Source organism: Martes martes (genome assembly GCF_963455335.1).
Source record: "Martes martes genome assembly, chromosome: 11".
NCBI lineage: Eukaryota > Metazoa > Chordata > Mammalia > Carnivora > Mustelidae > Martes > Martes martes.
In genome coordinates, this window is record NC_137899.1 from 59,097,912 (window position 1) to 59,122,670 (window position 24,759).

Here is a 24,759-nt window from a genome sequence, read left to right on the forward strand (position 1 = left end):
AGGTCCTTTCCTCTGTCTGCTGTGGGACATCTTAGCAGTACCATCATGTGGGTCTGGAAGCTGAAGCTCACATTCTTGCTTCCTCATATTCCCTACAGTGCCAAGGACATTAGTAGACTCAGGAAGTATTTGTGGATGGTAAAAAGTGTCCTGAAAATGGAGTCAGACTTATATTCTCAAAATAAAGACAGACAGTGACCATACTGTCACAGCCACCTTTCAGTTTGTGAGAATCCATACACATGGATATAGTCAGGGGATTTTGATTTTCTTGGACATGGACCAGGTATCCTCTCCAACGAGCTCATGTAATAAGTGGCGTTTAAAATACAGTGGACAACCCCAGGGATGGTCAAGGCCTGAGATCGACCTTCAGGTTGGTGGTACTGACTGCAATCAAGGTACTGACCTGCACCCCTCTTGGGGCCACATCATTTCTTGTCTGAACTCTGGAGTGGTTTAAGTTTCACAGGAATGACCTCTTTCTTGAAGGTCTGGTTGCTGGTAAAGCCATCAGCGCTGTTCTCCATGGTGGATCTCTCTGGGCATCTCTGTTCTCTCTATCTTGCCAACCAGCCGCTCATGGCCACTCTGCCCACCCCCCCACCCTGGCCAGCCTCTGGCTCACCAGAGCTCCAACTCTAGCCAGACTCTGCCTGGCCTCCCGGTCTGAGTGCCTGTCATCATCCAACTGCCGTGGATTTGCCACGTCTCGGACTCCCAGTCCCCAGGCAGCCTGAGGTTCACCTTGGTCTGGTCAGCAGTGGACAGGAGGGAAGAAGGAGCAGAGGTTCATCTTCTAGAGACTGTGGGTAGCCAGAGAGATTTGCTCTCAGGATTTGGTGGGAGGCCATGAGCGACATACCTGCTCCAGTATGGAACTTTTAAATCACTGAGTGTTGGTATCTTATTTTTCAGATTGATTGTGTCCTGTGCTGAAGATGTTTCCAGAACAACAGAAAGAGGTATGTCATCGCAAATCTGAAAATAGTCCATGCATTTTGACTCATTGCAGGTTAGTTCTTCATTCACTAACCATCAGTCTGTGGTGGGGAGTCAAGACACTTCAGGGCCTCCTAGAGGAGGGCTAATGAAAAAATAAAACACCTGCCTGCCTCCCCCAGTGCCCCCGCTCCCCACATTCCCCAGCTGTGGTGTGTCCTCAGCCCTCATTCCTTGGTTCTAGTGACTGAGCTGGCTCTTCGCTCACTCCCACCCGCTGCTTATAAAAGTATCTTGTTACGTGACTCACATTTCTCCCAGGCTCTGACTCCCTCCCTCTGACTTTCTTGGTTTTCTCCTCTGTTTCCTCATGCGTGAATCCCCCTACCTCTGGTAATAACCCAGGGGAACTGTCTGCCATTCGTTTCACTTTTACCTTGCTTATTGCCTCTTTGATCTGTTGGCTTGGTTCCACACAGTTCAGAGAACACTGTCCCTTCCTGAACCCAACCTGATGGTTCTCCCAGGCCTCCTGTCCCAGCTTCCGGAGCTTCAGCTACCTGGGCGGAGGGCAGGACAACCACCACACCAACACTTTGCTGAGTAGCCCCCTCCCTTGAAAGTTTTGTTTGTTTGTTGGCTTGTTTTTAAGGGAGAGAGAGGTAGGGGGAGGGACAGAGGGAGAGAGAGAATCTTAGGCCGGCTAAACAGGCTCCATGCCCACCTGACGTGGGGCTCGATCTCACATCCTGAGATCATGACCTGAACAGAAGTCAAGAGTCTGACACTTAACTGACTGAGTTACCCAGGTGCTCCTTGGAAGTGCTCATTTGTCCTACCCTGCCTACTACTGTACCACACACATTGTCACTAGGTGAGACTAATGAAACTGAATAGAGGCAGAGGAACTTTTAGGGAGTAAACACACATACACACACACGCACACACACACAGCCACATGGTCCTTTGTTTGCCTTGCCCAGGTTTAAAGCACTGTACAACTCAAAAAATCCATTTCAGAGAAAACTTCCAGAAGCTTCTTTGCTAGATCCCACATCCTGTCTTTCAGCCCTGACTCTGGGTTCAGATTCTCCTCATTAATCTAGCCCACTTCTGCTGTTTAATTCTAGGTTGGGCTCTCCCATTTTCTTTTTCTATTTTTCTTTTTACTATTTTTTGGGGCTCCCCATTTTCAAAGACAGTGTTTTGGTTTGTTTGTTTTTTAACTTTGTGGGTATAACATATATATGGTAAATGCATCAGATGTCCTAATCTTGTGTGTATAGCTCAGCAGATTATCTTTTATGTGTACACCTGTGTAACCCCACTTGGATCGAGGTACAGATGTTCCCAGCACCCCAGAAGGCACTGTGCATCCTTTTCCAGTCAGTCCCCCAATCTTCCCTATAGAGCTAACCCCATACAATACCAAGACTTTTTTCCTGTCTCTGTATTAAATAAAACTGGGATCAGGCTGTTTCTTTCAGGAAATCCCTTCTCTGTGAAGTTGGCCCCACTGTAGGTCCCCACATGACTTCTCTCACTTCTGACACTAATTACAATTTCAGGGGTTCCCCGAACCATCTTGTTTTACTAATTCACAAGAAGATGCACAGAACTTGCGAAGACAGCTGTTATACTCACAGTTATGCCTTATTATAGGGAAAGGGCACAAATTAGAATGAGCCAAGGGCGGGGATGCAGAGGACAGAGTTGGGGAGGGGTCCAGGTCCAAATGTGGAACCCCAGCTCGTCCTCTCCTTACGGAGTTGCTGGAGTCACACTGCCGCCATTGTGTGTGATGATTTGCACAGGGGAGCTCGGCAGGGCCTTTGGTGTCCAGTTCTTACTGGGGTTCGGTTACAAACTGCCTGTGTGGCTGACTTTTAGTCTCCATTCCTCCTGGGGTCAAGCTAATATTGTTAGTCTCTGGTTCCTCCAAAGGTTGAAGTAGGTACAGTGTGGTCCTAAACCCCCATCATATTTGCATTGTTGGACTGTCCAGCGGCCAAAGCCCAGGCTAGCAAAGGTACTTTTGTCAGGCAAGGCATTCCAGGGGCCTGGAGATCACCTCCTAGGGGCCAAGGGCAGAGGCCAGACCTCCCTCTGGGTGAGTGAATTCTTTACTACACATCTACATTGGCCTGGCCGCTGGGCAGGCTGTGCCAAGGGAGTGGGGGTGTGTGAGTACTGGCACATTCCAAAGGCACATTTTTTTTTTCTAAGACTTTGTTTATTTATTTGAGAGTCAGAGAGAGAGAAACAGACTCCCCACTGAGCAGGGAGCACGATGTGGGGCTCCATCCGAGGACTCTGAGATCATGGCCTGAGCTGAAGGCAGACCCTTAACCGACTGAGCCACCCAGGCACCCCATCCAAAGGCACATTTTGAAAGTTGTTCTCTTACGGGGAAAAAACTGCTGATGAAAGCAACAAAGACTTTTTTCCCCAATTAGAAGAAGGTTTACTTTAAATTTTTTTAATTTTTAATTTTTTACATTTTTTGCTCAGTTGGATTAATCACTTCATTTTTATTACAAGCTCACTTTAATTAATAAAAACTACACAAATTTTAACCAACTACATAAAGTATTTTATTGATCTTGCAAAAGTCATTTAAAGGCTTTATTTATTTCTTTGGTCGGGGGAGCCCAAGTGGGGGGAGGGGCAGAGGGAAAGGAGAGAATCTTAAGCAGCCTCTGTGCTCAGTGTGGAGCCCGACCCGGGGCCTCATCTCAACGACCCTGACATCATGACCTGAGCCAAAATCAAGATTTGGATGCTAAACTGACTGGAGCCACCCAAGTGCCCCCAAAAGTCCTTTATTATAAATAATTATATTATATGAATTCCTTAATAACATTAAGGAATTTTAAACTAGGAAGTCCTTCAACTGAAAAGGAAAACAATAGTAAGAAGAAAGAGATTAAATGTTTAGAAATTTATCCTCTGTCAGCAAGAGCTTAGCGTAGTCAGGCTAGGTTCTGGATGTATTATTGTTGGTTTTTTTTTTGTTGTTGTTGTTGTGGTTTTTTTTAAAATTTTTATTTATTTATGTATTTGACAGAAAGAGGGACAGCGAGAGAGTGAACACAGGCAGGGGGAATAGGAGAGGGAGAAGCAGGCTTCCCTCTGAGCAGGGAGCCCGATGCCGGACTCCGTCCCAGGCCCCTGGGATCATGACCTGAGCTGAAGACAGACACTTAACCGACTGAGCCACTCACGTGCCCCTGGTTGTATTGTAATATAGTGCTTTTCATCACATATCAGTCCATTGTCTGCCTGTGGCCAGAATGATCTCCTGGCGTCTAATGCGTTGCTCTTAGAACAAAGTCAAAACTCCTAAATGTGGTTTCTAAGGCCCTGTGTGACCGGACTCTGTTTCTTTCCCCAGACTCATCCTCTGCCTTCCCCTCTCCCCTGATGCACTTCTCACTTCTTATTCTGGACCTTGTTCGGCAGACTTGAACGCCCTGTGTACCCGGGGCCCCTGGGCTTTCACAGATGTTTCTCCCACTGCTTAGAATAATCTTTTCCCCCCCAGACTTCTTTCCCTGTTGACTGGCTAACTCCTGCTTATCCTCAGGCCTCTGCTTAGAAGTCAAGAAGAGGCCTTTCTAAAGCCTCAATTACAAAAGGTATTTTTATCTCACCACCTACCCTGTAGTCGCTGCAGTTAGAAGTGGAGAAGGTTTTGGCTGAGACTTTAAATATCCTAGTGCCTGGTTATTGTTTAGTGGAAATAACTCCAGTCCCACCTGACTGCATATGTAAGGGCAGAATGCGACATCACCAATTGTCCTAGCATCTAGACCAAGGAGGTAGTGTGTGTAAACCCCTTTCCACTCGGTGCCCATAGCAGACTTTACTAATTAATCTTGAAATTGGCACATGAATTGAGACCTATTTACCATCCTTGTTCAAGATTCAGACAGCCTAGGAAAGACACAGTTCCACCTAACTGGTAGTTCCAGCCTAGAAGTTTGGTTAAGTTTTTTTTTTTTCTTAATAGATGTGGGGGGTGGGTAACCAAATGGAGTCTCTCTTGTTAAAATAGCTTTATTATTGTAATAAATCTAGAGAGAGCAGAACAGGGAGCGAGAGTCTCCCTTGTTAGTTAAACATGTTCCATTTGCACATTGGTCTGGATTCCCAGGAGAGCAGTATCCAAGCTGATGGATCTTTCCCCATAAAAAGGCCTTGGCATTAGGCCATTGTAAAATTAAAATGAATTCAGATTCATTCATGCATGCAACTTTAATTTACAATTAAAATATTATGGTTACATATTTTAATAAGAATAATTAGATGGACCCAACTGAATCAACCCTTCTGTTTAATGAGACAGAACCCAGAATCCTAATGGAAAGGCAGGTGGCTGTGTCAGGATACACGTTTCAGGCTGTCTTTCGTGGAGTCAGGCATTTTTTATTCTCTTTATGTTCCAATGTCCAGAGCAAGCAGTCTGGTTTTTCTGCATTGCTGAAGACCCTCGCTTCCTGCCACATTGAACTCCTCTTCTGTGATGGGTAAATAAACAGTTCGCTCCTGCTGGACAGTGTTTCACAAGGTCCCACACTCTGGTCCCTCCAAGGCACTGGGTTTGTTCGTCTGCTCCAGGCTCCCATGGTGTCAGTGGGATGGCCCTGCCTATGTGATAGGACCGGAAGGGTAGGCTGAAACCCCTTCTGTGTGTGTGGGTGTTGGGGGCGGGGTGTATATCTCCCCTGCTGTCCTGGGTCATGATGGCCGAATTCTGCCTCCAAAAATCTAGGCCATTAGGATAAGGGTTTTTCTTCAAAGTGTGCATACTTCACACTGGACAGCAGCGACCAGTTACTGACACTTTAGGGGCAGTAAATCCTTCAGCTCTGTGGCAGCGGGTATCCTGACTGGAGCAGACCCAGGTGCGCCCAGGGGAATTCCAGGCACCACAAGGACCCTGCCACCAAGGGAGGAGATGGGACCCTGCAGGGACAGACATGAGGGAAACTTAACATTGACATGTTTGGGATATGCCTGTGCTGACTGATGGGAACCTCTTGGGCTTGCTCTAGGAAAGCCTGATTTTGTTATTGGGAAACTGATTGGAAACTGACTGGGCTGGAACCAATGAATATCATTAAAGACTATCCCATAAGCAAGCCTTCCCCCTGGGTCCTCTGATGTGGGGGACTTTGAAGGGAGGTGACAAGACAGAGCACTCTCCTACTCGCTACAATGAATTGTTTTGTTATTCCTTCCTCCTTCCTTCCTTGCCTGTGTGATGTGATATTATAATAGGGGAAACTAGATGTAGGATGTATGGAGATTTTTCTGTATATCTAAAGCTGTTCTAAAACGAGCACTCTTAAAACCAACCACACTGAATTATATATGCTCACATACAGAGGTTTGGTTTTTGTTTTTTAATGATTTTATTTATTTATTTGCTGGAAAGAGAGAGTGAGAGAGAGAACAGAAGCACGGGGAGAGGGAGAGGGAGAAGCAGGCTTCCAGCAGAGCAGGGAGCCCAACTCGGGGCTCGATCCTAGGACCCTGGGATCATGACCTGAGCTGAAGGGAGGCACTTAACTGACTGAGCCACCCAGGCGCCCCTCATTTAGAGGTTTTTTAAAAGATTGTGCAGTAAATAAAGCAAGGTATAAAACAGTATTTATATTATGCTCCTATTTGTGTTAGAAAGTATATATATAATATATAATATAATAATGTATATAATAATATAGGTATAATGTAACAATATATAATATGTAATATATAATATAATAATATACAACATATATAATAATGTAGATATAATATAAAATATATATTATATATGTATAATATAAAAAATATATAGAAGTCCTGCCTTAGGTGGGCAAAAAACTGGGAGTCCAGTAGGTAGGGGGCTTTATTTTCATGGTGTACTCATCTGTTTTTGAAATTTTATATATATCTCTCTTTCTTTAATTGCATAGATGTTTTATTTTTCTAATAATGAAAAAATCTTATTTTTTAAGCTTGGCAAGTATTGGGCTATCGTTACATTAATGGTGTCAATAAATGTCGAACAAATGGTTAGCATTTCAGATCAGATCTATGTTTCTGACTTGCTTTCACTTTCGAGTGCCGCATTTGTTCCCTTTCATAAAGGGAACCGTCTACGTGGGAGGACCCCCCCCTGCCCTTCTTCCCTCCCTTCTTTCCTTTCACTTTCTCTAGTTTTAACTTTTCATTTATAAAATTTTAAACATAAAGCAGAGAGAATAATATAAGGAACCCTTATGTACCTAGGGATTCAACAATTAGCACATTATTAATTCATGACCAAACTCTCCCCCCACCACTATCCATTTTCTCCTGCTATCAGACAGTGAATTATTTTGAAACAAATTCTAGACATTGTGTATTTTTATCTGTAAATATTTCAGTACACATGTCTAACTAATGGCCCTTCTTAGGAATAAGCCATATTATCACACCTTAAATAATTAGAGTTAATTCTTTCATACCATCAAAGAGTCAGGGTTCAAGTTTTTCTGATTCTATTGGTGGGAGGGATACACACACACACACACACACACACACACACACACACACGTGTGTGTATATATATATATATATTTATATTTATATTTATGTTTATGTTTGTTTTGTTGTTCTAATCATGATCCAAATAGAGACCACATGTTGCACTTAGTTAATACATTGTTTAACGTCTGTTATTCTGTTATTTTCCCCTTTTGCAACTTATTTGTTGAAGAAACTGCATTTTTTGTTTATAGAGGTCTTCACAAACTGGAGTTTGCTGATTGTGTCCTTGTGGTATATTTCAACACAGGTTGGCATTTACTTCTTAGTGCACAAGACGACTCTCTCCCCATACTTTTCCTAAGGTATTATGAGATACAAAGTTAACTCCTTAATTTGGGATGCTACTTGTGTAAAGACGCTTGCAACAGCATTAACTGTTGTAAGTCACATAAAAGGCAGGTCTAAGTGAATCTCATCCACTGTTATTTCTCCCGCAGTAATAAAAAGCTTTCCTAAAAATCATCACTCAAAGCTGCCAGAGCATGGCATTTAAGTACCCTCCACGCTATAAAGTGGCAAGTAATATCCCTTGTAGTGTGTCTTTTAGGTGATTTGTCATAACTATTATTAGGAAACAGGAAGCTTACTTAATACATTCCTTCTGCCTTTCAGGCTTGTTATTTGCAAAGAATGTAGTGTGTAAAATGGGCTATATTTTAGTTTTAAGATTGTTACGTGGGAGTCCTGAACAGAACCCTGGTGAATAAGACATGGGTTAAACGCTCCAGTTTAGAACAGTGCCGACAGAGTCAGCGCTCTTCCATTGAGTGAATGAATGAACAAGTCCCTAGTTTAGATACATAAGCATGTAAAATGTACTTTGGAATAGGGGAAAAAGAAATATCCTGAGAAAACGAACACAAAATGAAACAAGTCTTCATTTTTATGATAGAAAGTTCTCATCAAGGCTCTGAACAGTTAATACTCATTAACACCTAGAGGTTCTGATTGCTTAGCCCTTGTCCCCCCTGCTCATCTTTATGTAATCTGAGTAAATATTCTTTTTAAAAAAAGATTTTATTTATTTATTTGACAGAGAGAGATCACAAGTAGGCAGAGAGGCAGGCCGAGGGTGGGGGGAAGCAGGCTCCCCCCTGAGCAGAGAGCCCGATTCGGGACTCGATCCCAGGACCCTGAGTTCATGACCCGAGCCGAAGGCAGAGGCTTTAACCCACTGAGCCACCCATGCGCCCTGTAATCTGAGTAAATATTCTTATGAGGAACACGTGGTTAGGTTTATGGTACTATAAAGCTGGGCTACAGTGAAAAGTAGAGAAAAACACACACCTGTCAAAGTGGCTAACATGCTAGAGCAGAACTGCCAGCAGCCCCTGTGCTGGGCACGGTGGTATCACACGGTGGTGGCCAGCCGAGTTTCCCTGATGGCTGATGACGTGGCACCACTTTTCACGCGCTTGCTTGCCATCTGTGTGTTCTCCTTGGTAATATGGCTCTTTGGGTGTTCTGCCTCTTTTATAATTGAATTCATTTTTTTCTTAAATGTTGAGTTTTGAGGGGAGCATGGGTGGCTCAGTTGGTTAAGCGTCTGCCTTCGGCTCAGGTCATGATCCCCGGGTCCTGGAGATAGAGCCCTGCCTGGGGCTCCTTGCTCAGTGGGGAGTCTGCTCCTCCTCCTCCCTCAATCCCCCACCCCTGCTTGTGTTTTCTGTCTCTCTCTCTCTGCCTCTCTCAAATAAATAAATAAAATCTTTTAAAAAATGTTGAGGGTTTTTTTTTTAAGATTTTATTTATTTATTTGACAGACAAAGATCACAAGTAGGCAGAGAGGCAGGCCGAGGGTGGGGGGGGGAAGCAGGCTCCCCGCTGAGCAGAGAGCCCGATGTGGGGCTCGATCCCAGAACCCTGAGATCATGACCTGAGCTGAAGGCAGAGGCTTAACCCACTGAGCCACCCAGGTGCCCCAAAAATGTTGAGTTTTGAGAGTTCTTTATAGGGTCTAGGTACAAGTCCTTTGAGGGATGTGTGATTTGTAAATATTTTCTTCTTGTCTATCATTTGTCTTTTCAGCTTCTTTGCAAGGGTCTTTTTCAGGGGCAACTTTTAGTTTTGGTGAGGTCCCGTATATCACCATTTCCTTATGTGGAGTATCTTCTTGGCATCAAATCTTAGAACTCTTTGTCTAGGCCCAGGCCCCAAACATTTTCTCTTATGTTTTTTCCTAACAGTTTTATGTGTGCATTTAAGTCTATGATCTGTTTTGGATTAATTTTTGTAGAAGATACAAGGGTCAGGTTGAAGGTCATCTTGGGCCTGCATATGTCATTGCTGCAGAACCACTTATTGAAAGGCTGTCTGTCCTTCATTGAATTGGTTTTACATGTTTGTCAGTAATCAGTTGGGCATTACTATATGGGTCTATTTTTTTTTTTTTTTTAAGATTTTATTTATTTATTTATTTTACAGAAAGAGAGAGAGAGCACGCAGGTGCACAAGCAGGGGGAGGGGCAGGCAGAGGGAGAGGGAGGAGCACACTAGCTGCCCGAACAGGGAGCCGGATGTGGGGCTTGATCCCAGGACCCTGGGATCCTGGGCAGGATCCAGCCAAAGGCAGATGCTTAACCGACTGAGCCACCCAGGCGCCCCAGTGTAGGGGTCTATTTCTGGGTTTTCTGTTCTGTTCCATGGATCTGTGTACCTCTTCCAGTATCATATGGTCTTGATTACTGTAGCTATCTAGTGAGCCTTGACATCAGGGAGAGGGATTATTCTCACTTAGTTCTTTTCAAAGTTGTTTTGGCTATTCTAGGGTCCCTTTCCATGTAAATTTTAGAATAAGCTCATCTGTGTCTTCAGAACTCTAACTGGGATTTATAAAGAATTGCACTAAACCTATCGATCAAATTGGGGAGAATTGATCTCTTTACTCTGTTGAGTCTTTCAATTCATGAACACGGTATAGACATATACTCACATAGATATAGACAAAGGGAGTATATGCTTCTTTGATTTCTTTCAGCTGCATCTTGTAATTTTCAGGATACAATATCTGCACATCCTTCGTTTTTGAAACATCCTTATAATCAATTGGTTGGTTAATTCTTAAACATTTCATGAGGACTTACTATGTGCTAACACTGTGCTTGGAGCTATAACTGTAAGGATGGGATAGAAAGCCTTCGAGAAATCCATGTTTTTTGAACTGGTATTTTAGCTAATAGCGAAGATGGTAATTTTTCTCCTCCAAAATAATATAATTGCAATGAAAATGGAAATTATCTAGGATTTGTCATTGCTAAAAGAACTGCTAGATAGATATGTTAGAGCACAGGTTTGGAGCAAGGTGGGAGTTTGAAACCTAGCTCAGCCTATTGGCCATTTGGCTTTGAGCCAGTTGTTTCAGTTTTAGAAGCCTTACTTTCCTTATCTGTATAATGGGATGATAATATTATTGACCCTTTATGATTGTTGTAAAGATTAAAGAGGAACATGTGTAAAACTCTTGTCACAGTGCCCTACACAATACAGCTATGTTTATGGTTAATTTCATCTCATATCCAGGCTAAGGAAAAGAAAGAAGACAAGGTAGATGGATAAATGGACAAAGGTTGAACCTGGGGTGGTGGTGTGGGAGGTGGGGGAACAGGGTGCACCGAAATCAAAGAGCGATGATTATGAGAGAACACAGGAATTAGATTTTTCAAAGAGTCTAGCAGTCTCTTTCTTCAGAAGCCTTTTCCCACATGGAGAACAGTAGGGATCTGTTAGTTTAAATTTTTAATTCTACTCTGCCTAGCTTCTTCCTTCATACTAGATATAGTCATTAGGCCCAAGAAGTCATTAAAGTGTTTAATAAGGTTATTAAATTGACTAACTGCTGCTGCTGAAGCAATTTTCATAGGAAATCCATATGATTCTAGGTGTGGAACTCGGAGCTGTCCTCTGTGGCTGACAGGCTGTCAACATTCCTTTGAAGGATGGTGGGCAGCTTCGTGAGGGATGCGTCTAATTAAGAGATTATAGGTGAACCTTGGCTTCCTGGGTGTGCTATTCATAGCTGGAAGCGCCGAGAAACTTCACTAATTCCTACTAATTGCGGGGTGGGGGAGGGGAGGCCCATCTGAATTATAGAATATTTTAAAATAAATGTACTTTTATTACTTTCAAGTACATATTTTAACTCCAACTAGGCAAACAAATTGTTGTCTGGTACAAGTCTTAGGGGACCCACGTTATTGAAGCTATCAGAATGATTTTCAATTATTTCTATGTAAATAGGTGCTTCTGGAGTTCTTCAGGGTGCTCGGAAACAGTGTGTTCTCATAGATCTTAAACATTGCTCTTGGAGCCATATGCTGTTAATTGGCACACCCTTAGAGGAAGGGGTTTGTTAAATTAAGATAAACTTTAGACCAGCTGCTAAATAACTTATCGTTAATTCACGGAGTCCAAGAACCCAAGTGGATAAGGATTTTATTTCAATTGAAGTTTGATCTCATTTTTTTTTTCCTGAAGGCAGTTCATTCATTCCTGCAGTCATTCATTTCTTCATTAAATGATATTAATGGGACGCACTGACCGTGCCAGGCAGCTCCCGTCCTATGCTCCCCTGAAGGAGCTCAGCATCTGGTAGAGGAGGCCTGCGGGCCTCAGGCAGCCCATGGAGCTGTGCTGAGTAGGGACAGTGCTGACGGTGGGCCTAGAGGCGTTAGGGGTCTGGAGGACGATCAGGTTAATCAGAGTGGGTGAATGAGAGGATTTTCAGAGACTGAGCTTCATTTTGAAAAAGGAATTGGAGTTAACAGAAAATGAAGGCAAGAGGAAGGTGAGGTCAACAAGAAAGCGCGAAGGGGATTAGGGACAGCAATCCAGGCAGAGGAAACAGTATGTTCAAAGGCACGGAGGCGCGAACTGGCATGTCATAGAGGGGGACCTCTGGAGATGAGTAGCCTGAAAAACCTGAAAGACTGTTGTGCTCGCTAAGGAGTCTGAACTTGATCTTGAAGGTTATGGGACAGGCTTTGAAGGACTTTGAGCAGGAAAATGACATCACCAGATGTGTGCCTTGGGGCCATTCTTGTCTTAGTGTGGGGGATGAACTGGAGACAGGCCCAGAGATCCATCAGCAGCCCATGCATTAGTGTTGGATGAGTGGTCCTTGAACCAAAGCAGTAGCAGGGGGGATAGAGTTGTGGGGGTTCAAAAGAGGGTGAATCTTGAGAACTTGGTCAGTGTGGATTTGGGAGGTGAGTCAGAGAGAGAAGTCTGGGGTAACTGGGTTTCTGGCAGGTTTGCTGGAAAGGAGATGGGGAGCAAGATGGTGTGTACTCTGTGCTCCTGGGACTTGGAGGCAAGAGGTTGGGTAGGTATGTGGAGAGATGCCTGGACTGAGACCGGGAGGAGATCCTCAGTTCATGCTGGGTGCTTGAAGCCATATGCTTGGATGCCGTCATCCCGGAAGTGCAACAGGGTGTGAAGAAGAGGAGCCGGGGGTGGCCATCCGGGCCACGGCAATGGTTAAGAGAGCGAGAAAGGAAAAGCTCACCACCCACAAAAGAAGAGTGACGTTTAGCTCTCCTACCAGGTGAAACGTTCTCAAGATTGAAAAAAATATTTGTAGTCTTAGCACCGTAGTTAACTTGGAGTGCGCATTTGAAGTGCATTGCTGTTCGTAGAAGACTGTCTCCTTCCCCAGCATGGTTTTAGAATATGTATTCCACAGACCCCTACCCTATGTAAAGATTAGACCTAATGAATAATAATAATAGTAGAGTCTGAGAATTCCAACCAACTGAGATGAAGAAAAGACTTTTACTGTAATTGGCCATTACGCTGTCCATTCCTTCTACAAATATTAGGAGGGGCTTGCTCTGAGCAAGTGCTGTGAAATTTTTAGGTCAGTCTATGTTTCAGTGAAAAATTAACAGAGTTAAAGTGTCTGCTGCTGGGTTCTTAATAGTTTGTACTTTAAAAAATACATACAGTTGGTTAGCTTAATTGCTTATTGCCAGTGTCTGTGGGAGGGTCTCAATGCTTTGGGTTTATAAGCATTTTCCTTTCTTTGTGATAGTATTTTATGTTCATGTAGCACTTAAACTTTTTTTTTTTTTTTTTTAGGGAGAGCATAAGCAAGGAGTGGGGGTGAAGGGTGTCGGTGGGGAGGAGAGGCAGACGGAGAGAGAGAATCTATGCAGGTTAAGCAGGCTCCACGCCCAGCGAGGAGGTTGACACGGGGTTCAATCCCACAACTTTGAGATCATGACCTGAGCGAAAATCAAGAGTCTGACGCTTAAGCGACGAGCCCCCCAGGCACCCCTCCATTCACATAGCACTAAATAAACCATTTCCCAGCATTTTCAGCAGTGTTTTATGATTTGATACTCCTAACAAACAGCTGAGAGAGGTTGGAACAGGCATTATTCCCATTTTCCAGTTGTGGAAACAGAGGTTCAATGAATAAGTTCATAATTTAGAAAGTGGGTAAACGATCCCTAGTCTTGTGACCATAAGTCAGCGCTCTTTCCGTGAACAGGGACATGTTACTCAAAGCTTCCAAGTTCACACTTGGTCAGTTGCAACCAAACGGGGGGGGAAAAAGCCCTGATTTTTTTTTTCAGAACTATTTGTCATTGCCACCATCGTCAATGAATAGTGTGTCAAGTGGTCAGGGGGTCTGTAACACTGTAGTAACTGTGGGTTTTGTAGTTTTAGTTCAGAATCTTTCTTGTTTTTTTTAAAATCACAATTTTGTGGCATGGTGACAAGTGGGTTTCCTTTTCTTTCCACTTTTGTCTCGTCTGTGTAAAGCCCCACTGTTTTGGTAACAGGTACATGTCTTCTGCTGTTCATGTAGAACATTCAGCCGTCGGAAATACTTAATTTCCCTTTTGGTTTATTCAAGCACTCCTGCCTCTCCAGTGGAAAAATGGAGCTGCCCGCACCCTGTGAGGGCACATGGTTCCCTGTGACCCGATGACTGGGTGCCTCTGGCTGGCGGGGCAGGAAGGGGTGGCACAGGATAACCTTGGTCGCTCTTACCAGCCTTCTGCCTTGCTCAGTGTGGGCTCCACTGACTCTCCACAGGCACAGTGGTGACCAGGGCCCACTCTGCTTTTAGGGGCCCAGGAAAATATTTTAATTTCCTTTAAAAATCGGAAAAATAACATGCACTTTTAGATCAAACTGAAGGTTTTATTATATAACATTAATATAGTCATCTTCATGTCAGTATAGTCATAAAGTATGATTTTTAATCTTTTTTTTTTTTTGTGGCAGATAGGGCCCATGAAAGCAAAAGTACCCAGGGCCCAGGAAGTCAGAAGGCAGCCCTGAGTGTATGCCTGGGGGGTAGATTTGGGAAGATAAGTGTGGTCTCCTCTGGACTCTGGTCTTCTCTTCCTAACCTGTTTGACCTTCTGTTTATTCATTCGTTGATGACAGGTTCTTTCCTTCTAAGAACTCTAGGTGTGTGCACAGTACTCGGGGAAGTGAGTTAAACATGCACGCGGACAGGAGACGGAGATGAAATGTGCACAGACAAAGGCATCGTGCCCCGATTTTGTTCCAGTTTCTCTGGGCGGCTTCTCCTAGACTTTCATGTGCTTTTGAGAAATAATGGCCAAAAATGTTTAGAGCATCACTATATTATTATCTCGTTTTTATTATCTGTCTTCTAAATGACTTTAAAAATACAGAGTGAAAAGATTTTAAAGTAAGACTTTGGGGGAGATTAATTTATAATCCCTGTAGACTGAGGGCGGGCAGTGGGGCAGAAGTCTCAAATTCAAGAACAAAGTGTATGTTGCCTTAGAAGGTGACAGTTGATAGGTGGCAAAAGGGAATGTGAACTATTTTTTTGCCTTTTAAAAAAAAAAACCCTCTGTACTGGAAAATTCCCATTTTATGATCTGTGTGACAGAATGGAGGTGCTCTGCCTAGAAAACACCATAATCTCCCTTCTGCTTCTGCTCTGTAATGTTCATAGCCTGACTCTCAGATGTGCTAAAACAGGGCAGTAACAAATGTCTAGAATTTCAGCTTCGATGCCCCGTTTTTAGATGAAAAGTTAAAATGGTTAAAATTAAATTCAATTAGGGGCTCCTGGCCGGCTCAGTCGGAACAGCACGCAATTCTCAATCTTGGGGTATTGGGTTTGAGCCCCATGCTGGGTGTAAAGGTTACTTAAAAATAAAATCTTTAGGGGTGCCTGGGTGGCTCAGTTGATTGCCTGACTCTTGATTTTGGTTCAGGTCATGATCTCAGGGCTGAGTGGGGGAGGATAGGGCCCCATGGGATTGGGAGGGTTGGGAGGGTTGGGAGACTCTGAGCTCAGCAGGGAGTCTGCTTCTCCCTCTCCCTCTGTTCCTCCCCCCACTACCCCTGCTCATGCTCACTTTCTCTCATTCAGTCTCTCTCTGAAATAAATAAAATCTTTAAATAAAATAAAATAATTTGGTTCATTTAGCAAATTTATGATCACCCAGTGAATAAATTATACTTTAAAATTTATTATGCCATACATGATCATTTGTTGTACATGCTTTCATATTTTTAAACTAAGCTTATTTAGTAAAGAGCACTTTTTGGAAAGTGTTGTGTTTTAAACTTTATCCTGTATTTCCAAATCTTAATTTCTTTAAAAAGGAACGAGATTATCTGCCATGAATTTTTTTTTTAATATCGCTAATTTTTACCTATAACAGGAAGTTATTATGAAGATGAAATGATTTACTGTGTGGAAAAATATATTTTTAAAAATAGAAAAGCACGGGGTAAAACGTGTTCATCCTTCTCTTAATAAGTTATCGCTGCTTATTCTCATGAAGCTTGGCTGCCTACACAGTCATTTTCATCTCCCATTCCTTGCTTTTCATATGACTTTCGCTACCCTTTTATATTTCATTCGAGGGAGTGATTTCATTTTCTTTCTTTCTTTCTTTTTTTTTTTTTTTAAAGATTTTATTTATTTATTTGACAGAGATCACAAGTAGGCAGAGAGGCAGGCAGAGAGAGAGAGAGGAAGGGAAGCAGGCTCCCCGCTAAGCAGAGAGCCCGATGCGGGGCTTGATCCCAGGACCCTGGGATCATGACCTGAGCTGAAGGCAGAGGCTTTAACCCACTGAGCCACCCAGGTGCCCAGTGATTTCATTTTCATGTAGAGAGATGAAGAAAGTAAGAAATGGCTGCTTTTAAGATTTGAGAAAAACCTGAACGTATTTTTCATGATTAAAAATGACAGCCTAATTTCTGAGTGCACTTTCTTACCATCCCATAACCTGTAAGACTACTGAGCAGGGCACCTGGCTTGGTTTTGCATTATTTTAAAAATTCCATTTGTGGCAAAAGTGCCTTTGGACTTCCTGTGGTGCCTGATTCATTAGCTCTACTTCTTGTTTTTTTTAAAGAATTCATGACCGCGGCTCATTTCAGTTTTGTTTTTGTGCCATCACTTCCCTCTGCTCTTTCCAGCCTTGCTCGCAATTCTGATAAACATCTCTTTGTTTATGATGCCCTTACAGGAGTTTGTAAGCGTCTGGGTTCGAGATCCTCGGATCCAGAAAGAGGACTTTTGGCATTCCTATATTGACTATGAGATATGTATTCATGTAAGTATGCAGTCAATGTTGACAGAGATCATAGCAATTTTTAGGTGGCATGCATCTGACGGGACACTCTCTTATACTTAAAATTGAAATTTGTACTGATTTTCCTAACTCAACTGAATTTGAATGATTACAAGTAATGCCTGTATCTCAAACAAAGTAGTCATAGGGCTCCTAAAGCTGGAAAATTCCTCATTTGAGTTCCTTCTTGTACCTTCGCTAATATTAATATTTTAATGTTTATTGCCCTCGTATATGAATATGTGAATACATCTAAAATTCACAGTTAAAGAGTATTTATAGCTCATTAATGGTATTTCTTTATGATCTGTTATAGCATATTTCTGGGTAATATATTGCCTGATAAATCTTAGGTTTTGAAAGGATGTAGAGCTCTCTGGAAAACTGATGTGTGGTGGTTTTATATGGAGAATAGGAAAGTAGGAAATGAACATGTACAATTATTTTGCCTTAGTCTAGATTCCGAGTAATTAATGTCAGTAAATAACTAGAAATGATGTACTTTATTTGGAAATAATACTTTATTATAATCTTGCGAGTAACGTTGTGTGGTGTGTGGCCTTCTGTGATCATCTTGAACAAGGGTCAGCAGACTGTTTTTATAAAGATCCAGATAGTAAATGTCTTCAGCTCTGTGGGCCATATATTTGCTCTTAAAACATCTCAGTTCCTCTGCTGCAGGGTGACAGCAACTGTACACGATACATAAAGGAATACGTGTAATTGTGTTCTAGAAAAACTTTATTTGCAAAGACAAATGGCAGGCTGGTTATAGTTTATTGGCTGCTGATCATGAAGATAGTCACTTTTCCCATCTGATTTAGTGCAGAATTCTCTTGGGAGCATGGAAATAGACTCGGATTTTATCTGTGACTATATAGTTCAAGTGAAGTAAAATTTAACCACCTTTAATTTCCCATTGTGAATAGTTAAATTGGTCTGCTGGAACCCGAGCGTCAGCCATAAAACTCACCCCCCCCCTTTTTTTTAAGAACTGCTTTTTGTTGATTGCATGGAAGGCTGCTGCCAGGGTATACCTTGTCTTTTGATTTTGCTTTGGTTTTTTACTCAAAGTCATACCAGATATGCATTCTGTGTGGAAAACTGTAACATGAGTATGTAAGTAAGACTAAGCATTTGAAAATGAAATGAAATTCTTTAGTTACCTTTTTAACTTCCTCTAAAAAACGTGTCGGTCCTTATCACACTTTATGGTAGATGTGAAATTTAATTATCCTCAGGGAGTTAATGAAAGCATAGACTTTTCTCTGCTACGTAAATAGTGTAAGGTGATTCCAGAAATGTCTGTCTTGTGCCAGAAATGATAGGTTCCTCGAATATTATTTGGTGGTGTTGCGGCATTTTTCTGAAATGCTAATAAATTACCAATGTCTAGATCTTCTGGGCTTGGTAGATAGCAGAAATAAGCAAATACATTTAGAGGAGCTTAATAAATGAGTGATCTCAGCGTAGTCTGGTCCTAAACTGTCCATACCTGTTTCTGATTAGAAGTGGATGGGGGAGGGGCCTGGAGAGCTCCCGTGAGCCTCACTCAGATGCCAGACCCATAGAGCTTTGCAGGTAGAGAAGCTGGGGGTTAACCCATTTCAACTAACCTTAAGGGAGAATGATACCAGGTGACTGAAATCTTAGCGTTATTGGGAATTTTAAACTCGTGGACAGTATATTCTCTCCTGACCTTGTCCTGCTGATGAAGGACTTACAGATGGACCTTTGTCTGGTGGAGGTACCAGATGGCTCTCCAGTTGGCTTCCATGTTATTGACATGAAATGAAAGGGAGTTGAAATGGACCGAGTCCATACCCGAGGTGTCAGGATTCCCTGCAGTGGCCTGGTCTTCTCTGGGGCAGGAGCACCGAGGAGATGTCTGCCCAGGCCTTGTTAGGGCACCGTTCTGGTGTCAACGGCCTGCAGTCTTAGTCCCCGAGGGTCTCGTTAGAGTGAGGCCCTGGTGCGCTTTGAAATCCACACACACAACATTACTAAGCTGCAAACTCCATCTGGTGCGTTTGCTGCCATATTGTCAAAGGTGTTGGGGTTCAGACCAGAAGCTGCTTTGGAGGCAGATGTCTTAACCTCTCTGCCTTCTGGGGTTTTCTAACTTTATCAAGCTCAGGAGTAGCAGGAACTGTGCCATACATTTCACGGGAACAGTTGAAGAACTCTGGCCTGAAGTCACTTACATTTGCCAATGAAAACAACTGCTGGGTGCTTATTAAGTGGTAGAATAATAACGATTTTGAAAGAATATAAATCTTGGAGGCAAGCAGTTTTCTCATTTGGCAATGCAAAGGTTATGAAATAGAATTTTGAAATAAATATAGAGGATAGAGATCTCCTTGAAAAACCAGTAGACAGGTTCTTGCCACTCTCTTGTTTGCACAAAGGAGAAAGGAGAAACCTATTTCCCAGTCTTGGGTTTACTGCTGTTTTGCTTAGGATGGGGACTCTGTCGTAGGTGGCTTTTTCGAAACCTGCTGTAAGGTAGTTGGAAGGAAACCAACATCTCCTATCTGATAATAATATATTAATAGATAATATTTGCCAGGTGCTTATGAAATAGGTATGTCCTCCTCCATTCCCATTTTACCATTCAGCAAACTGGAGTTTGAGTGTCTTGCTCTACGTCAGAGCCGGGCCTGGCATGTGGGTTCCCCACACAGATGCTTGTCCCTCTGCCCCATGCCTCACTCTGCCTTGCACATCCCATAGAAAAGGAGGACGCATTCTCTTGTTTAAAAGTGATTTCAGGACACCGTGGTGACCCTCTACACCTGGAGATCACAGGACGAAGAGCTCCCCAGCATACAGACAGGTGGCCCAGCCCCCACTTACTCCTGGGCTGTGTGGGGCCCCCTGTGGGGGCCAGAGCGGCTCTGTGGTAGACATAGCCTCTCCTCCCCGTGGTCAGCCCCCAGCACCCACTCCCCCCAGACATCCTGATCACAGCGTCAGACAATCATGATTACACAGAGAGAATCCCATCCGGATGGGCCTGTCTGCCTTGATCCTGGTGGTTCTGGGGGGGTGGGGGGCTGCTGCTTCCAGCTCGGCAGAGTCAGAGGGGACCCTCCCAAGATGCAGACAAAAGATAAATATAGAGAGAAGATCCACCATTCAGCAAGTTAGAACATTGGAAATAAGATCGATGACACCGATAGGTTCTAGAAGAAAATCTGGGCATAGGTTGGGGAAGCAGTGTGCTGAGTGTTCAGGGTATAAACATGGTTTGGGTGCAGGAAAATGTCTGGGTTGGTGCTGTGGCAGCTCTTGTGGTAATTTCATTCCTCCCTACCAACCCCCCACCCCCAAAAGTGATTTCAGGATGCCTGATGATTTGTGTGATCTGTACTGATAGCCGTATCAAGGATATGATGGCTTCTTGTGGTATCATGTCAAGGGCTGTAAGAAGGGCTCTCTAATTCCTGAAGGCTTCTGCAGATCCACGGACGGACGGAATGATGGTGTTAAAATGGAAGGGACAACCCTGAGTTTTTATTGGTCATTTAAACTTCAGGATTTGTTTAATTTTTATGATTCATCTTTGATAGCACTAATAGGTGAGCAGGAGGCTACCTCAGGACTCAGGGAATGACGAGGTCCTGCCTTGTCTCAGGACAATACTGCTCATTGATGTCACCCCACTGGTCTTCAGAGGTGTGTTTTGTACAAGATGGGATGTACAAAAAAAAAAAGTACAAAAATACATACAGATTTATTTTTGGTTTTTAAAAATCCCATTAAAAAGGAATATGGGTGTATATATAGTGAGTTAGAAATGTAAGAAAAAACTTTTTTTTTTTCCTTAAGTGAGGCTTAAATGTTTCTTTTTCTTTAAACAGACCAATAGCATGTGTTTTACCATGAAAACATCCTGTGTGCGAAGAAGATACCGAGAATTTGTGTGGCTGAGGCAGAGACTCCAAAGTAATGCATTGCTGGTGTAAGTGATTTAAATAAGGGATACTGAGGAGACTTTATTATTACAGCCAACATTAAAAACATTAAAAAAATTGTCGGGCATTAAGATACATAATATATGAAGGATTTTGTAGGCTTTCTTCTTGATTGTAATATATAACTTGAGTTGGTTTTGTAGCTACTACATCTGAATTCAAAATTTACCACTTGAATTTCCCCAGCTTGATGTGTATTGACCGTGAAAGGCCTAAAAAATGTTTAAAAATGGGTTTTTCTTTAAGTTAATTGATTTTCTTATATCCTTATTATGTAACTATATGTGCCATATTGTACATACACAACTGATAGTTAAACGATAATTCTCACACATAATTTGCTTTCACTTTGGTTTCACTAAACCACCTTGATTTGATGATTTAAAAAAATTTTTTTTTCTTTCTCATAAGACAACTACCAGAACTTCCATCTAAAAACCTGTTTTTCAACATGAATAATCGCCAGCATGTAGATCAGCGTCGTCAGGGTTTGGAAGATTTCCTCAGAAAGTAAGTGCACAGAAACTCTTATGGCCAGACAGCAGTTGTGAGCAAAGTGCTTTGCTCGAGTGAAGTGTCCTCTAATTATGTGGGGGAGAAGATCACTGTTCGGAAATGCTAATGATGATAATCTAGAGTCGGCTCCGTAGTTCATTTCCTATATTAGAGCGCCATCTTGTGGCTTACCTCAAACGGTGCACATCCGGGACCGCATCTTCTAGAAGGAAAACAATGAGCTAATTGAGTTTGGTAATAAATGTGCGTACAGTCCCTGAAGCTGCAAATAAGAGCCAAATTACTTGGAAGTTTAGCTGACAAAAGTAAGATTTGCCAGGAGGCAAACGTGCCTTATTAAGAAGGTACTTCTTAAAAACTGTCTGTATTTACCACATTTGGGACTGACGGACCAAAAATCAGCTCCATGCTGGGCTGCTAGTGAGTACTTTCCTGGGCTCTTCTAAAGAAAAAGTTTAACTGTGCTTTTTGGAGGGAGTGTTTTATAAGGGAGTAGTTACTGGTGTTTGAGTAGTCTGGGTTATTAACTCTGGATTGCTTGCTGATGGTAGGTACTGCGGTTAAAGTAACTCGAATTTGCACTACTGTAATTTCTCTTTTTTCCCACTCTGGAGTGCTAGAATACCCATCCCATGAAACAGCACATTGTTTGCACTCAGACGCTCAGGCCAGACTTCCTGGGTTCAAATCTTGGCTCTGCTGCTTATTGGCTGGGCTTGGGCAAGTCTTTCACCTGCTCTGTGCTTGAGTTTTGCCATCCATAAAATGGGGTTAATAATAGTAGGTGCTTTGTAAGTTGTTGAGAGGAGTAAGTGAGTTGATGACGGTAAAGCACACACATCGCTTTGGCATGTAATGTGTGGTTTTGACCATTATTATTTTAATCCACTTAGACATGAAATAGCTTTGAGCTGATTTTTCGAACTTCTTATTTTATAGATTAGAAAATGGGCTGAGTCATATGACTACTGGTTAGAGGCAGGGCCCAGTTTCCTAAGCTCCCTTTCTTTTTCTACTGACTTCAGGATCTGAAGTAATGTCCTTTGGCATTCACTGCATGGTCCCTTAGAGCTAACCTGAAATAATATACTGCCTTCTCCCCATATGGCCCACTCATAAAGGATTTGGATATTAAGTATGCACATGAATATTAATATTTATTTCCATTAGGTTGATATAGTGTCTTTCTTTGGAAGGGGTCATGGAGACATACAGAAACATCCAAGATTATAAATTGAGGAAGGGCCAGAAAAGAAAAAGAAGCCAGAGGAATAAAAATGACAAGAGACCAGAAGAACCCATTAAGTGAGCCAAGTCCTCAGGATCCATTATAGTGGTATTCTCTTGGATATCACAGGCATGACAGAACAATGGCCTGGTCAAGTTTTTTCTGCCCATTCCCTTCAGAGACAGCTCTGATTTTAATTGTTGTCTCTTCGAGACCCAGGTGGCTGATGGCGTCTCCCTTAAGATGTGGCCCACGAGTCCAAGTTTGCCAACTGACCTGTCAGTGCAGATGCTGCTCGGGGGAGCCACAGACTGGCCATTGGCAGCGAGGCCTGGACGGGGACAGCCCCATCCTGCAGTCGCTGTCGGCACTGGGAAGCTGCTTGTCTTCTGTAGAGAAGTCTCCTTACTGGAGGTCAAAGGACAGCATGTGTCTCTGTATTTATACTGTGAGTTAAGCACGGGGCGTGTGTTTTTTGACCAGGAATCACTTCACTGTTTTTTGTTTTTAAAGATTTTATTTATTTATTTGACAGACAGAGATCACAAGTAGGCAGAGAGGCAGGCAAAGAGAGAGAGAGGAGGAAGCAGGCTCCCTGCAGAGGAGAGAGCCCGATGTAGGCCTCGATCCCAGGACCCTGGGATCATGACCTGAGCTGAAGGCAGAGGCTTTAACCCACTGAGCCACCCAGGTGCCCCTACTTCACTGTTTTGAAAACAATCTTTCCTTCTACAGCTGATCTACCAAATTAACGGCTGAGTGAGGCCACACAGCTGCAGAGCGAGTAGGCTTGGGCTTGGTTATTTTTGCAAACTGTGCCACTTGGCTGCTTGCGGACTGCATTCGTTCGATGTGGACATCCCAGCAGAAGGGATCCTGGATCAGGAGTTTGAGGGGCTGGGTTCCAGGGCTCCCGTGAATCACAGCTCCTAAGTTTGTTCTGGCTATCCGACCTCAGAAAAGCCCTTTGATTCTTGTGTCCTGCCTCAGGTTGCTGTAAAGAGTGCGATCATGAAACACAGGCGCCGCTTGACCTCGTGGGTTGTGTCATTAAGATGATACTTGGAAAGGATGCTGGAAACCTATTTATTGTCTACTCAGGGCCAGGTTGGGTCCTAGGGAAATAGGACCCCACACAGTGGACCCAGATCCTTACTCTCTTGAAGCATCCATTCTGGTGGGAAAGTACTGTATCCATGTCAGGGGAAAATTGGGTCTGGATGGTCGCCCAGAAATGCAGTCATGGAGCAGACACTGAGTTCCCTGGTGTCGTTATTTGTTCCACTACAGTGTGTGAACACTAGTCTCCAAGCTGATGAGGTTCACATTGAAGATAAAAGCTGGTCCTTCTACATGGTTGGAACTTGAAGGAAGCAAGGAGTCTACTACCACCGTGTGGATTGAAGCCTGACCTAAATGGTGTAGACAACTGTGGCCGCTCCGGGTCCTCCTGACACTCCATTCTATGCCCCCCGCATTCTGACGCCTGGCGGTCCTGTTCTCTGTCCAGTTTGTGTAGAGGTAGCAACCTTGCAGGTCTTCGCCCCCCCGGGACCCCCTCAGCCCCAGCCCACTTGAGGAAATCGGATACGGCATGCAGCTCGGCCTTCTTGGCGCTGGGTCCTGACCCCAGCGTAACATCCCCCCGAGGCCCCATTTGCTGCCCATTAAGGAAGGTCACTATCAATAGCCCACACTTCGATTTTTTTGTAACTTTAGGAACTTGAGAGGGAAGACACCCTAACATTAAAATGGGAAATATGCTTGTGCTGTAGATTTTTAACATGTATTTTTCATATCTGGTTTTTATGGAGGTTTTGAAGTTATGAACTGAGAACAGTATGTATGTTCAAACCCTTTGAAACAAAATGCTGCTGTCTCTGCCCATATGTGTGTTTATAAGTATATATTTGTTTTTTCACCTTAAGGTGAAATT

At 43.1% G+C, this 24,759-nt stretch overlaps 1 protein-coding gene across 3 annotated transcripts in view; it reads left to right on the forward strand.

The window, feature by feature from the left end:
• The window catches only part of SNX10 (sorting nexin 10), a 70,649-nt gene that overhangs the window by 39,581 nt on the left and 6,309 nt on the right, over positions 1-24,759 (forward strand). For all 3 annotated transcript variants that reach the window (XM_080818422.1, XM_080818424.1, XM_080818423.1), the window contains 4 exons: positions 919-965; positions 16,998-17,084; positions 20,966-21,066; positions 21,491-21,589. In XM_080818422.1, the coding sequence (XP_080674548.1) occupies positions 942-965; positions 16,998-17,084; positions 20,966-21,066; positions 21,491-21,589 (311 nt within the window). In that variant the 5' untranslated portion in view covers positions 919-941. The remainder of the gene's footprint in view (positions 1-918; positions 966-16,997; positions 17,085-20,965; positions 21,067-21,490; positions 21,590-24,759) is intronic.